At 35.3% G+C, this 17213-nt stretch overlaps 1 protein-coding gene across 3 annotated transcripts in view; it reads left to right on the plus strand.

The window, feature by feature from the left end:
• The window catches only part of LOC149786622 (uncharacterized), a 39972-nt gene that overhangs the window by 12725 nt on the left and 10034 nt on the right, over nucleotides 1-17213 (plus strand). Inside the window, exons 2-3 of one of the 3 annotated variants that reach the window (XM_089978232.1) lie at nucleotides 3437-3481; nucleotides 16318-16875. In XM_089978232.1, coding sequence (XP_089834358.1) covers nucleotides 16392-16875 — 484 coding nt within the window. In that variant the 5' untranslated portion in view covers nucleotides 3437-3481; nucleotides 16318-16391. Of the gene's footprint in view, nucleotides 1-3329; nucleotides 3482-16317; nucleotides 16876-17213 lie in introns of those variants that run through there. The other 2 variants (XM_089978231.1, XM_089978233.1) reach the window with 2 other exon arrangements.

A 17213-nucleotide genomic window follows, 5' to 3' on the forward strand; every position in this document is an offset into this window, starting at 1 on the left:
TGAAAGCAGTAACAGCAAAAATGGAATCAAACGTATTATTTGATATACCGTGGATTGATTCGAGTGATTAGAGGAATTTGTTGCAGAAATAAAACTACATTTGAAACAAAATTATATTTTGATTCTTTCTATATTAAAAAGTATATCAGTATCGATATTATCTAATACGAAATTACTATATAAAGAATATAACGTTTGAGGACTACAAAAGGGATGGAGTGGGGTTCGCATTTTAGAGATTCAAAGCTGAAATAACCCAGCACTTGCAATATTGCAATAATAATGCTTACACAGAATATTTTCAAACAATACAAAGGAAATATAGAGCAATTAGAAAGTAAAATATGCAATGTATATAATCCGGGAGATGATCATTTGATACACAATCTCTGAGAATTGTATAGTTCTCAATTTTGGCATGAAAGTATTACTCCTATACAAAATAAGTTGAATGTCAATGACAGGTGATCCAAAAAATAATAAAAAATTGGAGATATCGGTTTATCGGATTGTTCGTCTGTAAGTTTTATTACTAATATGTTTGTGGCGAAATACTGCCTAAATATTTTGAAATTAACACGAATACTATTCGATTTATTTCGGTCCAAACTTTGGTCATTTCGGGAAGTAACGTGAAGGCCCTACACAAATTTAACATGGATGCGGCGTTATGAGGCCATATGGACATTGGATATTAGCGGTACTTGCCCCTTTATGGGAATATAACGTTACAGACGACACAATGACTCTCTATGGTAATTAAACATTACAGATGACAGTATGGGGTCCTACGAGAATCGACATTATTGGGCAAGTATGAAGCCCTACGAGAAAATAAGATTAGATCTTTATAGGGTCATAAGGAAATGTAGTGTCGATGGAACAGAATCAAATCATATAGGAATTTAATATTATGAACGATAATATAGCCACATGGGGATATTGCATCAAAGATGACACTATGACACCATATGGGAATTAATAGTTCTAGAATTTTATAGTCCTTTTTGAATTAACATTACTGAGATTGTATAGCTCTCATAGTAATTTAATGTTAAGGGGGTTGGGGGGGGTATGAGGCCCTACTGAAATTAACATTGCTGCGCCAATAAAAGTTCCTGCCCGAAGTTAACATTATCGTTTTAGGAACAGTATAAGACCCTACGGGAAATAACATTCCCTAACAGGTGTTAACATAAGCGGTCTGGAAACCTTATGTGGTTATACGGGAATAAAATATTAACGCTTGTTTTTTCTTTCTTTCTTTTTGTGTACGGGTAATTAGCATCTAAGTTTTAGGGCCGATTTGGGGCCATATCAGAATCTAACACAACATTTTGGGTCACTATGAGGACTCTTGGGAATTGAAAGGTATGGAGTCTAATGGAAATTTAACATGACGGGCCATTATGGGGTCGTATGGAAATTTAACATTACAGATGGCACTATTGAACATGCTCGAGCCGGGTTTCTCTCTGTGGACTTTTAACAATTGGGTACGGTATATATCTCTGCTACTGCTCTGTGCTGTAATATAAAGCTGTATTTACACTTTCTAATTATTGACCGTCGAGATGGCACTGACGTAAATCTCCAGAGATTAACGTCACACGCCATGCTGTCTTCTGATTGGTGGATACAAATTACCTGAGTGATTGTTATTTGGAGAAATACTACTTTCTACATCACGTGAACTACGTATTCTGAGTGATATGCACAAAACAAATGAAACACGGAACGATGAACGGCTAATGTTAAATTCCCCACATCATTACGTCCATGTTAAATTCCCTTAGGGTTCCCGTAGGGACAAATATATCCCTGTAATGCTTAATTTTCATAAAGAATTGTAACGGCCCAGTAATGTTAACTCCTAAAGAGAGATATAACTCCATTCATAATGTTAAATTTGCATGCGTATCATAAATTCCGATGTTACATTCAGATATGGCCTCATACCGTCCCATCCATGTTACATTTCTTATAGTGTCCCGTCTATGTTAGTTCCCATAAATGGCATTAGTGGCCTCTTATATTACTCTAATATCAGTCTGAACGTCTGAACGTTCATATCAGTGTTAAAAGCTTGAAAAATGATTGCTACTTATACAACTGTTATGACCAACCGATTTTAAAGATAAATGTACGCATTGATAAAAGATATATATATATATCGTCGGATACATATTTCAAAATGGATATTCAATGATATCCGACAGAATGTATCACGTTTACCGACTGTGGTCATTGCTAGCGCTAGCATAGACGTGGACAGACATCCACAAAATACAGAAATGTCTCTTGTTGATTTTTCTTGACATCAACCTCTCCCAGGAGGTCGGACAGAATCAAACTTTGGTGGAGATGGAAACCCATGGTAGCGTTTATAGTGCAACACTGGATAGTATCAGCAAATTAGCACAGCGTTGGTCAGAATTCAGATTTAGAGCCACGCGAGTTAATTACCTGTTTGATTGGGAGATTTACAGAGAATGGATATTATCTATAATTTTCCCTTTCGTTACTGACATAAAGGTTATCTATGACTAGCACTGTCAGCTGATGTTTGTTTTGGAGTCACTACTTATTAACCAGCCTTTGGAAAATACAGCTACAACTTTATGGCAAAATTATATAGCTATTCAATGAAAAGAACATATTTTTGCCCCGTCTCCAGTTTGCTTTTCATATGTTGTGTGTTACAAATAGAAAAATGGTTTGGTTCAATATCCGACAAAGTTTTGTTTGTGATGTTTTGCATGGAATCCGTGTGATAAGAAAAATATCAAAGAGGATATGCAAAGTTTTCATCTTTGTTATGATTTTCTCATTAATACTGAATATCCATAAACTATACACTAAATGCAAAATGACATTATGTATTTGTATTATTTTTTCGGTCAAAAAGTTGCATAAACTAAGGTTTTAATTTGTAAACGAATGTCAGAAATAAACCATAGCAACCCACAAAGAAAACATTTAACTTACATGTAAACATGAAACTGTTTAAACTCCTTGTCATAAATAAGACAGCCATTAAGAAAAACCTCTTTGACTTTGAAACATTGTTTAATATTGTTGGCTGAAATGACTGATTACCTTCTTAATCGTAAATAGTATTGTTTGTCCCTTTGTTCATGAAAGTGAACGACATTCTTTTCAAAATATTTTTCTTTCCATTCCTTTGCTAGCAACACCCTTCCACATATACACTCACACACACTATCTGACAAAAGACGCAAGCCTTTAAACGATGTGAATCTAAGTCGAGTCATGCGATTTGTTTCGTCTTCCTTGTCCCTTACTTTATAAACCTGTCTAGTTTTAAAGCGCGTAGAATGATGTTAGATCACAGTTACGATTTCTGGTTCAGGCAGCAATGTCGTCTCGTACTGGAGATCTTTATGTACAGTAATTCGTTTCTTCCTCTATAAAGGTGATCACACAAGAAGATAAGAAAGACAGCAACACTATCTTTACCGTAAGTATTCTTTGTATATTCATTTTGACAGCATAGGGTCGCAATAACTGATAATGTCATAAATTGAATATCAGAAGATTTTATATCGTGAATCAGTGGAACAAATGTTACATAATAATCTTTAGAACCACAAATAGCATAAGGCTCATTTTGTGTCTCTATCCTATCAGACAAACGAGCCACTCTGATTAATGTTTGACGTGGAACATTAAGGAGGCACTAAGCTGGATCAATAAAATATAACGAAACAATTACTTGTGTAATGTTACAATTCATGAAGCTTTATCAGCCACAGGTTGGCATACCTTCCTTGTGACCAAGCTATGAGACAGGTAATGCGACATTTAAAATTAACGATAAAGTTTTGACCTGCGCACAGAATTACGTAATCTATCTATCGTGAGAGATAAGAACCGACAATTCTACTTACGATCTTTCACGTCCTTGTAGTGTTGGTTACCAGGAAAAAGGCCAACTTGATGATTGATTGTAACTAAACTGGTGCGAAACTTCCATTTTAATGTAGATAGTGCGCAACATTAGCGATAACCAACCCCACACCCATTTCACGGTATCAACGCTACTGAACATGTGTGTTAATTGCGTAGGCGAAGATTTAAAATATGTCTAATACAAAATTAGTCTTCATGTTTGACAAGATTATTATACCCTTAAATCTTTGCAACACGAGGTGTTCAAAAGCATAGATCATCTTGTTTTATAAATACTATGAGAGAGAGAGAGAGAGAGAGAGAGAGAGAGAGAGAGAGAATCTGTGGGCATAAAGAAGTGTGCTTCCTTGATTAGAGGGCCATGAAATTCACAAATAATTATGCACAAATATCGATATCATTATCCAAACAGAGGCGCGTTAATGATATTAATGCAGCCATACTTAAATATGATGGTAAATACTTCTGGTTCAATTTAGCGTTTGCGGAATATTTATATATAAACTTTTTTAAAACATTCAAATTTTTCTTTTTAACAGAATGCCATTCCGTGATTTAAACGTGCTTGTGCCATCATCATATAGCACGCGTTAACAACGTTTAGTTTCAACAAATATATTGGTTTACCCTGTCTAGCTTGAAGTTCTTGTCCTTATGTTCAAAAATACCTCTGTTTATGAAATTTATCTTTGTAATATTCTTCCCTACTTCAAAACATCTCTCCAAAGGTTTGGAGAAAATGAAGTATTATATTCAAATTTATTACGCAGTATACATAGTGTATATTTTATAGTTCATTTGAAAATAATCCTTTTCTCGTGCATTCCAAAGAGTGAGTCCGAGCTCATTTGTAAAAATTGAATGCTGTTACAAGGAAGAAAGATCGATTGAGTTAAATGTTCTTAAATGTATTTTGGTGTTTACCGTACTCTATGGATAATAGCAAGCTGAATTTTAGTATGAGCGTGTGTGAAAGTGTGAAGAAGTGCACCACAGCAGAGTACATTGTATGCTATTTAATTTCCTCACAAGATGGGTTGTCCGATAACATTTATGAATGTAAACGAAAGATCTTTTTGATATACATATACTTCATTTGTAAGCAACACTTCATCTACTTATATTCATTGTTAAGTATGGCATCCATTATTTGATAATTTGTATTGCTCAGGCACGACGTTAAACAATAATATGGTACGCATTATTGACACCTCTAAGTTATTTGATTTACTGTTAGCACTTCTTTAACAAAATGAACCACGTACACAATGCAAGCTAATATTTTGAGTGGCTATAGAATAGAAGTAAGGGTGCAGATGGGTTACAATCTCCATTTGTTTTGTCTTCAAAAACTTTGGATACAATACTGGTAGGAATAGCGTCAATGCAGTAGGAGCTACAGTTCTATTTGTACACGTTTAGTGGAGACTGTTGTTCCAATAGTGGGACAGTAATAATATTGTATTTTAATAATTACCCTTGTTCAGATTAGCCCTATGCAAGTGTGCCACTCAAAATTGGATCCATAGCAAGTCACATGATTATGTTACGTATTGTCTGAAACAACTCTCTAAGATATTAAACATCGTCATTTGAAAAGGAAATTTGCATTGAATATAATAATATATTGTCTTGGTGTCTCGCTGGATATTACAGTCGGGTAATTACAACTTATTTCACTGTGAAGCATGATTGGGATTGAGGAATGGTATGTATATCATCAGTGCAGTAGAAGTTGCAGTTCTATTTATACACGTTTAGTGGAGACTGTTGGTCTAATTGTGGGACAGTAATAATATAGTAATTAAGCAAAAATCATCCTTGTCTCGATTAGCCCTATGCAATTGCGGCACTCAAATTGTGATCCATAGTAAGTCACGTGACTATGTTAAGTAGTGTCTGAAACAACTCTCTAAAATATTAAACATCGGCATTTAAAAAGGAAATTCGAATTATTGTCTTAGTGTTATCTCGCTGGATATTACGGTCGGTAATTACAACTTATTTCATTGTGAAGTATGACCGGGATTTAGGAAAGTGTTCATAAGTAACGGTAATGTAATTTCTTTACCATAAATTTTACACTGTCAAGATGCCATTAACAAGTTCATTATGATTTAGAGAACCAAAAGGAGCAACGGGACTCCTTGAAATGAAATACCATGCTCATGCAGAGATGCATAAACATAAGAACGCTTGGCATCACTATGGATAACATGGCCAATCCGTTACTTCATACCAAAGAAACACACTTCTATTTTTCTACACAGTTATGTTGCATCTTTCAGTAACCCTTTACATACACGTACAACCAGTACAAACAGGGTTCGACATTTAAGCTAATCTGATCGCCCAGAGCAGATAACACCGTTGGGAAACTAGAAAAGAGTTGATTGCAGCTAGTCCATCGAACTTGCAAGAAAACGAAACAGCTCCCTCCAGCCCCCAAGAAACCAAAACAAAACAAAATAATATAGAAAGCAGATTAAATTCACTCTATCCAGCGGTGGTGAGAAACTGTAAATATAACAAAATTTGGTATCCAACTTCCAACTCACATCATACGCTATAACCACGAACTGAATTTTCTTTAAAATAGATATTCCTAGTAAACAAAATTATATTACATTGACATGTAAAGAAAATAAAAAGTCTCAAAAAGCCACAAACAATCAAATCAAGTCAATCACAACTTAAATCAAATATAAATTAAATCAAATATATGAATCAATAGATTAATTATATATGAGGTTTAAAACAATAGTAACATAAGAACTCTTATGAATTCTACAAAGTGTACATGAAATGCTATTTCTATAAACGGGAAAGTGCATCTGCTATTAAATTTTCTTTTCCCCTGATGATCCTGATGTAAATATTATATTCCTGTAACAACAAACTCTACCTTAATAATCTCTGATTTTTTGTATGTTTCTCATCTTGTCGATGAAAGTAAAGGGGTTGTGATCACTAAACACAATAGTCGGAAAAGGAGCTGAATTAATAAAACTTCAAAATGTTGCAATGATAATATCAAAGCCAAACATTCCTTCTTCGATTGTTGATTAATTTCTTTGGTGCTTATTTAATTTCTTAGAAAAATAGCACACTGGATGGTCAGCACCACTTTTATCTTCTTGAATCAATACTGCTCCAACTCCAGCATCACTTGCATGAACGAACAATTTAAATGATTGGCTGAATTTTGGAGCTGTAAGAACTGGTGCACTATTAAGTATGGCTTTTAACTTAACAAAAGCCTCCTGACATTTTTCAATCCAAAGAAACATGATCTTTTGCTCAGTAAGTTTGTCAAGGATTCAGAAATTATGAAAACATTAGAACAAAGTTTCCAATAGTATCCAGCCATAACTAAAAATCGCATCAGTTCCTTTTTACTGATAGGCACAGGGAATTCAGAGACAGACTTGACCTTAGCATCTATAGGATTAACTTGTCCATGTCCCACGATATGTCCTAAAAGTTACACAAGCACGGAAAAGCTCACTGTTGGATAAATTAATTGTCAAAATGGCATAAGTGAGTCTGTTAATAAAATTCCTAATTGCTGCTAAATGCTCTTTCCAAGTGACGTTGTGGATGATGACATCATCTATGTAAGCATCACAATTATCTTGAACAGAGATAATCATGTTCATTAAACGTTGAAAAATACTTGGAGATCCTTTCATCCCAAACAGCATCACCTTTTATCTATATGGAGTCACGAATGCCGAAATTTCCTTTGCTCTTTCCGTTAGTGCAATTTGACAATTTTTTTAGAAAGTCAAATATGGTGACTTGCTTTGCATTCCCAATTTTATCAATGTAGTCATTGATTATGGGTAATGGAAATGAATCTCTTTTAGTCACACTGTTCACTTTTCTATAATCCGTGTACATGCGGAACGTTTTCTCTGGTGTCGGAACAAGTATACATGGTAAACTACAGTCACTTTTACTAGGCTCTATGGAATCGTTTTCCAGCAAATACTGAATTTGTTTTTCTAGCATTCCTTTTTGAGAGGATTTATCCTTTGCGGATGTTATTTCTAACGTTTGGAATTTACAATTTCAACGTCAAGACAATTTTCTTTTGTTCTTGTAGAAACATTTGGAAATAAGTGCTCATATTCAAATAATAACTGCTTAAGTTCATCCCTTTCTTGTTACTGCAAATGTGAAAGTTTCTGGTCCAGATTTTTCATAATTTCTGAATTCCAAAGATTTGTAGCTCCAAAATCTTTAGTGTTCGATTGCATTCCTTCACTTAAATCCTCAATAAGTGGGACAGATACAACTTAATTAATTGCATGTTTAACCTGGCTATCTCTCTCAATATACTCCTTTAACATATTTATGTGGCAAAGTTGTTTCTGCTTTTGCCTCACAGGAGTAATTATTCTGTAATTTAAATCATTCCCTTTTTTAAACTGTGTAAGGACCATGATACCTGGCGTGAAGATGATTGTGTGGTATGGGCAAGAGAGCCAGAACTCTATCACCTGGCTGAAAACTACTTTCCTTTGTATTTTATCATAACTTAATTTCATTTTTGACTGAGTAGAGTGCAGATTAGCCCTTGCAACCTCACAAGCCTTTGACAATTTATATTAAAGTGAGAAATATAATCAAGAAGACTGATTTCGCTATCTTCATTAGAAAGAAGATCATCTTTCAACAACTTCAATGGTCCACGCACAGTGTGTCCCAAAACTAGCTCACAGGGACTGAATCCTAAAGATTGTTGAACTGACTCCCTAACTGCAAACAATAGTAAACGAATGCCTTCACTCCAATCTTTACCCGTATCAAAACAATATGACCGAATCATATTTTTCAAAGTTTGATTAAATCTTTCTAAAGCCCCTTGGTTCTCAGGGTGATAAGCAGAAGACTTAAATTGTTGGATGTCTAATTCGTACATAACTTCCTGGAAATTTCCAGACATAAAATTTTACCCTTGACCAGATTGGAAAGACTTCTGAAGGCCAAATCGAGTAAACAAACTTTATCAAAGCTTTTACTATTGTTTAAGATTTAATATTCCTCAAAGGAATTGCCTCTTGGAATCGCGTTGTCGCACACATTATGGTCAGCAAGTATTGGTTACCTGACTTGGTCTTAGGTAAGGGACCAACACAATCGACCATTATTCCGCTAAATGGTTCGTCAAATGCAGGAATAGGTTGCAGATGAGCCTTAGGTATGTTTTGATTGAGGTTTCATACCATTTGACAAGTATGACAAGTTCTGCAATATTTGGAAACATCACTTTTAAATTTTGGCCAATAATAGTGAGTCAAGATCTTTTAATAAGTCTTGTTAATCCCAAAATGACCAGCCAAAGGAGTTTCATGGGCCAGACTAAGTATTTCCTGTCTGTAAGATTTTGGAACTACAATTTGATAGTTCACTGATCACTCGTCACCAGCAGGGTTTAAATCAGGGAATTCTTTTTCAACAGGATCGACTTTCTGATCCAAGCAAGGCTTGTCAGTTACAAATGGATTCACCACAGCCTTATCTCCAGTTAGGTCATTGTCAAGTAAAAAATGATTGCCCTCAACGGGTAAAGTATGCACAATTCCGATTGTCACGGGTCCTGAGACTATGTCTGATGACAACTTTACACAATGGAGAGGATCATTAACAAAGCCACACTCTACTCCCTGAATAGGAACATTCTCATTAGAAGAAGGCTCCTCAGGAAAAGGCAAAGTGCCTGATAATAAAAGACTCTGCGAAGCTCCTTTGTCCCTTACAATTTTAATAGGATGGGATTGGCTGAATCACACAATAGTGATATAGAACAGTTCGATATGAATGGTTTATAATTATCCATAATAAAATGAGACTGGATTTTGTTAGGCCCAAGAAATGTATTGATTTAAATACATGACCGTGACCATGACCTCTTAGCAATAAGAACAATCAGAATATGTCAGTCTTCATTCTGATGATTATGTTTGAATTTGTAGGAGGAAGAGACAAGGATATTTTTATCAAGCCTATCAGAGGCTTGATTTCTAAAAGATGTTCCAGACTGAGATTTAGAAGGGCTTGCATTATGCTTAAATACCTTTTTACCAGAAGTCTGCTCGGTGGAAGTCTTGCCTACAAAAGAAAATTTATGAGCTAAGGAATACTCATCAGCGGCACGAGCAATATTTTCCAAGGTTTCGACTTTATGCGCATCAAAATAAATCTTAATGTCACGATGGACACAATTCTTGAACTCTTCAAAAAATGCAATTAGTCTGAGACTTTCATAATGATCAACTTACTCATAAACAGCAAGAGATTTTTAGACGTTTTGCCAGTTTGAGTCTTAGAAGGACTTGTATTAGGCTGAAATACTTTTCTGCCAAAAGACTGTTGAGTAGAAGTCTTATTTACAAAAGAAATTTGTATGAGTTAAAGAATACTCATCAGCAGCACGAGTAGCATTTTCCAAAGTTTCTATCTGATGCTCGTCAAGATAAGATTTAATGTCACTATGTACACAGTTTTTGAACTCTTCAAGTAATATAAGTTGTTTAAGACTTTCGTAATCTTGTTCAACTTTTGGGCTAAGCACCATCTTTCAAATAACTGATCTTTTTCTCTCAAATTGGACATCAGTTTGTCCAGCTTCTTTTTGATAGTTCCTGAATTTTTGCCGATAAGCCTCAGGGACTAACTCATAACCCTTTAAGATGCATTCCTTAATCAGATCATAGTCATTGGCCATTTCAAATTTTCAGGAGATTTTCAAAACGAGAAAAATATTTGTCTACTTCTTTTTCTCTAAAAGGGGCACTAATATGATATTTCTTACAACATTATAAGTAGGGGAGTGTTTTTCTCTTGCCAGCTCTAATTCTTTTAATTTAATTTAAAATTCCCTTTTTCATTTTCTCTTTGCATTTGCATTGTCCTATTTTGTTTTTCTTTCTCAAATTGGATTTTCCTAACTTCCCTCTCTCTTTCCATTTGTATCTTTTCTATCTGAACTGAACCTGTCTTATATCTAAGTCCAACGTTTTTTATATGTACTTCCATTTTCAATGTGTACAACGTCTCCTGGGAAGATATCAAAATCTACTTTTGATGATATTGTAAAAAAAAAGCCTGTTGATTTCACGAAAAAAAAATTAATTTTAAAATAATGCTTGTTATTTAAAAAAGTCTGAAACTAAGGGAATTTAAATTTCAAAAAATAAAGTGTTCTGAAATATTTTAGCTAAAATTCATATATCCCAAGGACGAGAGTCCAGTTTTCTTGTTATGAGTCTAGGCTCTTACAAAACATAACAGGAAAGAGTGAAAACAGCAAGCTTTATAAATGTTAACAAATAACTTATTTCCCTAAAAAAACAAGGTAAAATGAAAAAAAGAAGTTCAATTATTAAAAAGTCCTAAATGAATCTGAACTCGAATCCCGATGACATCCAAAATGATGTCTGTTGCAACCTTCAAAGTGCTGTTGTGTCAAATTAACCCAGGTTTGAATTCTGAATAAATTTCAATGAATTTTTGTGCCCAAAATTTATGTATGGTAACATATATATTTCTACGGTAAAGAATCACTTGTATTCCATAAAATAAAATTTCAACTCAAACTGGTTGCAACAAAAAGTATATGCATAAAATAGTTATACACTAATTTTAGACGCAAAACAGATACCCATATAAGGGTCACATGGTCACCCTCCCAGAACAAAATGGAAGCTTTTATTCCTACCTAAGATCACGTACTCCCAATACGGCTTTAACTGAAATCAAGTGTTCTTACTCTGGGAAAGAATAATTAAGAAAATAAAGTTGTCTACCAGAACCATTACTGGTTCTGAATCAAGATCAGCAACTAGATACAGTCAGGTCAAACAGAACGGAACTGAATTTCTAAGAAAATGTCAAATCCAGCAGACAAAGTTAACTTATAATAGCATGTAATGGAATTAAAAAAATTTAAACTAACAAACAAATAATTAAATTACATATACATAACAACCGATATGGCTGGAAATTCAACATACGATATTGTGAGAGGTACACCTGTCGGTATGTTTGATGAGAATGTCCTTTGTTTTCTCAACATCTGGTATAAGTGTTCCATCCAAATAGTTTAGAATCATCATGTTGTCTTCTTTGCTGACAGAAATTCGTACATTCCTTTTTTGTTTTGAGAATTTGAAATCGCAGCGAGTGTCCTATATTGGAATCTTATTTATATTTCGTTTAAATTGTCTTTCTATTGTATGCACGTGTTTCGATGCATAATATGTTAGGAAAGTATCAACCAGGAGCCACATACTTAGTAATTTTTTTAAGTTTTATGTTCAAAAGCGTGACATAAAATATTACCCTGTGGCATCCTTAGATGTTCTTCATATTTATCAGAGAGGGTGGAGTCCACTCGTACCTTCAATTCCTTATTTGACAAATGTTTGACATAAAGTGAGTATTGCAGCCATATCGGAAGCAATATTTGAAATGGGATAATAAATTATTTGTATCCAAATACCAAACAAGCTATGCATTGATCATTCCTTCATCGTTTTGTATAAAACAGCTCGCCAAAGTAACGAGACGGCTGTTGGTAAGATCTGTGACATCCTTAGCTGGTTTGGGAACAGGTATTACCGTAACCGCTTTCTAAGCTGTTGGCACTGTACCTGTTGTCCAAAAGACATCGAACATTTCTAAAAGAGCGATTAATGAGGGTTCAGGTAGATATTTCAAAATTATTATCGTATTTCGCCCGGCCCGAGAGATGTATATGCACCTTATTTATTGCACCCATACGTTCAAAACGGTTGATTATAACTGAGGAAATTATTTCATGTGAATTTCAAATGTATCTTCTCTTTTTGACTTGTCAGCCTTCAAAAATCTGCTGAATAATTAAATGATCTTTGATGTTTTAAAAACACTATCACAAAGCACATTTGCTTGTCATGTTTGGAGTTGATATTTTTATTTTTTTAATTTAAAATGTCTGAATGAGTGCTTGGTTCCCCTACCACTTATTTTGCGGATCGTGCCACATGCTTTCTTGATTGTGGAGCAAGATTGTAAAGTAGTAATAGTTTAATCATTATGCTTTCTTACATTTTTTTTAAATTTTGAGGCGATGTTAAGCCTGGAATATGCAATATCCACTAAATTGTCGGGCTTCTGACCATTATCAACTTTTCACAATGCTTCTCGACGTTGTCTAATGGGTTCTGTTCAGGATTCATTGGTACATTGTGTTTTTGCTTCTTTTAGAGTTGGGTGGGTTGATTGGAATGGACTTTTCTGTAATCTCTAATACAATAGATGTAAAATGTTAAACAAGAACATTGAGGCTTAAAAGGATATCTCTCTTAACTCTTGTATTGTAAAGTATTTTATACGTGGTCCAGTCAGCCTTCTTTAATTTCCAGCATGGATTTGGCTAGTCGATGGTAGAGGTAATGCTCATAAAAGCGATTGGAAAGTAGTCACTGCTATGACGTTCATTATCGACCTTCCAATCATAATCCAACATCAACGAAGAAGAACAAAAACTGCTGTCTGGAAACAAAATCTTCAATCTTTTTGTCCTGTTCTTAACTTTGGTCCCCATAGTATGCGTGGACTTTGAAATCCTCGAGTAGAACAAACAGGACTGACAGCTGTTGATTGGCGTTGTCTAATTGATTTGGTAGTAACTTGGGTTTTGATGATATATAAATGGAACATAATGTAATGACTCGATGAACGAGGATCCCTACTATTCACAAGCTAATCATTATGAGAGGTGTTAAAAAAGGTTTAAGTTTTAAAAGCAATGTTGTCCGTATCTTTCAAAAAGAAAAGGTTTGGTTTACTGCAAGCAAAACATCGAAACATCATGTTCAGTTAAAATCAGAAGATAATCGTTGCAGTTGATTGTAAGTAGTCTTCATTATGAATTGAAATTAGAAATGGTATAATAATTGATTTAGACCTTTCACGAAGGAGCACGTTTACATTCATATTCATTAGGAGGAAGTACGGGGATGAACTGATTTGTTTGTAGATCTGAAGCCGCCTCGAAGACACGCTGCAGTTTCTTTCACGTCATCAAAGTCGCCTAACGTATGTAGCTTGATAGAGTAGCAAGACCACTTGTGCTGCCTCGTAAGGCTCAGTCTCATTTTGTACTTTGTTTTGGGGGCATTATTAAATGTTGTCTGTGTAGGGATCCTTTGTTATCTTCGGGTTGGTCTTTACTATAGTTGCAAGGTATTGCTACGTAGGGAGGTAGTATATTTTACTATCCTTCTGTTCTCTGGAAAGGGAATATTTGAGGTGTATTTCATCATTTGAATGCACTTCTCCGTTTACAGGTTTCGCAGTCTTTTGATTTGGATTTGTGATGTTTACCTCAGCTGATGCAGTGTGGGGTGTCTTTACACTCGGGTTCCCGATGTGAAGAGTCGCATCATCGGCCACAATCATGAATTTTGGAGCATTTGTCATCGTTTTGACCGTGCTTCTGATAACCAAAACATCAAAGTGGATTTCGTATGTATATCTCAATGATGAATGGCAAAAGTTCAACTTTTACTACCTTGGGTAGTGTTGATGTGCTGAAGGTATCGATGATGGTGTTAGAGCCCTGCATATTTCCTTAACGATTTGAACGGATTCCACGGGTGGCAGTGACAACTTAGTTCTTCTTGCCTTCAGTGATTGCAGTGTCTCTGACTCTCGTAAATCCGCGTCAGCGAATCACGTCTTTGGATGAATTCAGTGACAAGAAAGCGAATGAGGTTACTGGTAAATGACGGAACCTGTTACTTTGCCTGATATTTTCGTCTGCTTGACGTGCCACAAAAAAGCAACCCAATTATATGTTGCTTACACTTTTAGGCGCACCTGTTAGAAGAAGTATCGTCTTTTAGACTATAAATGGCGATGGTGAGACAGCGATTTCTGAAGCATCTTTAGACTGGAGGACCACGGAGCGCGAGAATGTATCCAAGCCGCATGGCTCATCGACTGATTTGGACAAAGGTTTTGATTTTAATTTTTTTCAAGCTATTTTGTTTTCACTTTCCATTATGTTCTGTTACACAATCATCACCCATTCTTCCCAACCCGTCATATAGTCCAACAAGGTTAGACTTGTCAAGTGCCCCTGATACACAGGTGGTATATTCAGCAATTAAAGATACATCCACAGTGATCCGTTAATCCGCCGCCTTCTAGGAAGTCAGTGAGAAGGGAAAATAATGGAACTCTAAGGGCAACAGAGGTATCAAGATACATCCATGAGGAAAAAAGGTAAAGTGACGGTTAGAAAGCAAGTTAAAAAGACTTCCTAGGGGATAAGCGTGACACGCCGATGTGTCGCTACAGCGCTAATTCTGACCACTCGTCTAGTAAGAAGTAAAGGCCAAAGTAGTGTGTTTGTTGCGTCCGGTAGAAACTCGTGATTCTCCCGTTTGCTGACATTCTAGAATCGTCTCAATCGACATGAGTCGGAACCACGGTCAACTGGTTGCCTCCACTCAGTCTGCTTTTACGACATACAGTGAGGATGCATAGGGCTTATTTCACAGACCAACAGGAGGAATATCCGATGATTATACGTAGATAATTTAATTCATTCGGGTGTGTAACGTGCTTAATGACGTAACTATAAGACATAAAACAACCCATCACTGAGTGAGTACAGTATATACATTAACGCTACAAAGCCAGGTTTCTATCTACATTAAACATATATGAAATGATACTATTATTGAAAATTTATTTGACATTTTACATGCTACGTTTGGATAGCAAATAAGTGAAAGAAGTGCCCAATCATCGTTTAATTGGATTAAATAATTAGCATTGCACATATGTATCAATCACTCACGGTTAACCTATGGATTTGCCTGAATCGAATAACAACATAATAAATTGTATGAACGTAAAAGAACTAAAAGCGGTAAGTGTTTCGCTTTTTCTCTTGAATCTGTTAAACACATAGAGCATTGATGTAGATGGAATATCAGGATACAACAGATTATATTACCGGGTAAATAGTTCGACAGATATAAATGCCTGAAGAGTTCTGCTGTAACATTCTTTAACAATGTTTAAAACTAATTCAATATTTCTGGTGTTATTTATTGTATTTCTTTAAAGTAACACATACTTGACTGAACGCTTAAAGACAAACTAACACAAAATGTTAAATTTCTTCAAACAGGCAGGCAGATAATTGAGCCAAGGCATGTATAGACACATGCAATGCAGAATATAATCATGTTTTAAATTGTTCTACATGGCGAGAAAAAACAATTGATAGAATTAGTTGTAGGAATACAATTCTTTTAAAAATTTGATCAAATAGTGATATTGCTATTATTTTAAATCATTGTGTTTGTTTGTTCGCAGGAGAACATTGGTAACTCACAAAAGCTACCACGGCAGCAACCAGCACTAACACTAATTTAACAACTGTCGAAACGATGGCGGCTTCAAGTATTCCCACAGATTCTTCATTAACGAACAGCATAAAGATATCCACCTTATGTGAAACCGTGCAGCCAACTAGTACCGGGTTAAACATGTTTTGCGAATCAACACCACTTCCATCACAGTCACCACAACTGGCAGCAACAATAGAGCCCGAAATGATCCAAAATACATCGGTGCCTTCTAGCATGCCTTCAGAAGAGTCGCCAAAAACAGATACCACTGAGGCAGCTTGTACTGCTGAACAACCATCATTTTCCAACGTCATCGATACAGTGATCACCAGTGCTGTAGTACTGCCAACTAGTACGCGTGTTACACGTTCTTTCGAGCCATCGCAACCTTCACCACGAGGATCTTCACTGATAGATTTGTTGAAGAACTGTCCTAAGGATTTGGGATTCAATGCTTTTCTAGATGAACTGGCGGCTGAAATCACCATCGAAGATCTTAAGCGACTAAAACACTATGTAATAGGTAAATATTTGCATCCCTTAGAGGTCGCTAAAATACTAACACCACAAAGGAAGTAGTTCGACATTAATAGAGAGATTATCCTTCAAATAGAGAACATGATAGTTCACGTGATAATACAGCATTGACGTCCTAGTATATCATTAATTTGTACAAGCGAGTGAAGGAGACATGTACTTCTTTCCATATATATATATATATATATATATATATATATATATATATATATATATATATATATATATATATATATATATATATACTCTAACTCTTGCACACCTAGCACTAACTCACTTACATATAATCCAAAACTCACACACTTGCCAGGTAAATTGTCAACA

This window comes from Sinohyriopsis cumingii, chromosome 12 (assembly GCF_028554795.1).
Source record: "Sinohyriopsis cumingii isolate HCF-2022 chromosome 12, ASM2855479v2, whole genome shotgun sequence".
In the NCBI taxonomy this organism is placed as follows: Eukaryota; Metazoa; Mollusca; class Bivalvia; order Unionida; family Unionidae; genus Sinohyriopsis; species Sinohyriopsis cumingii.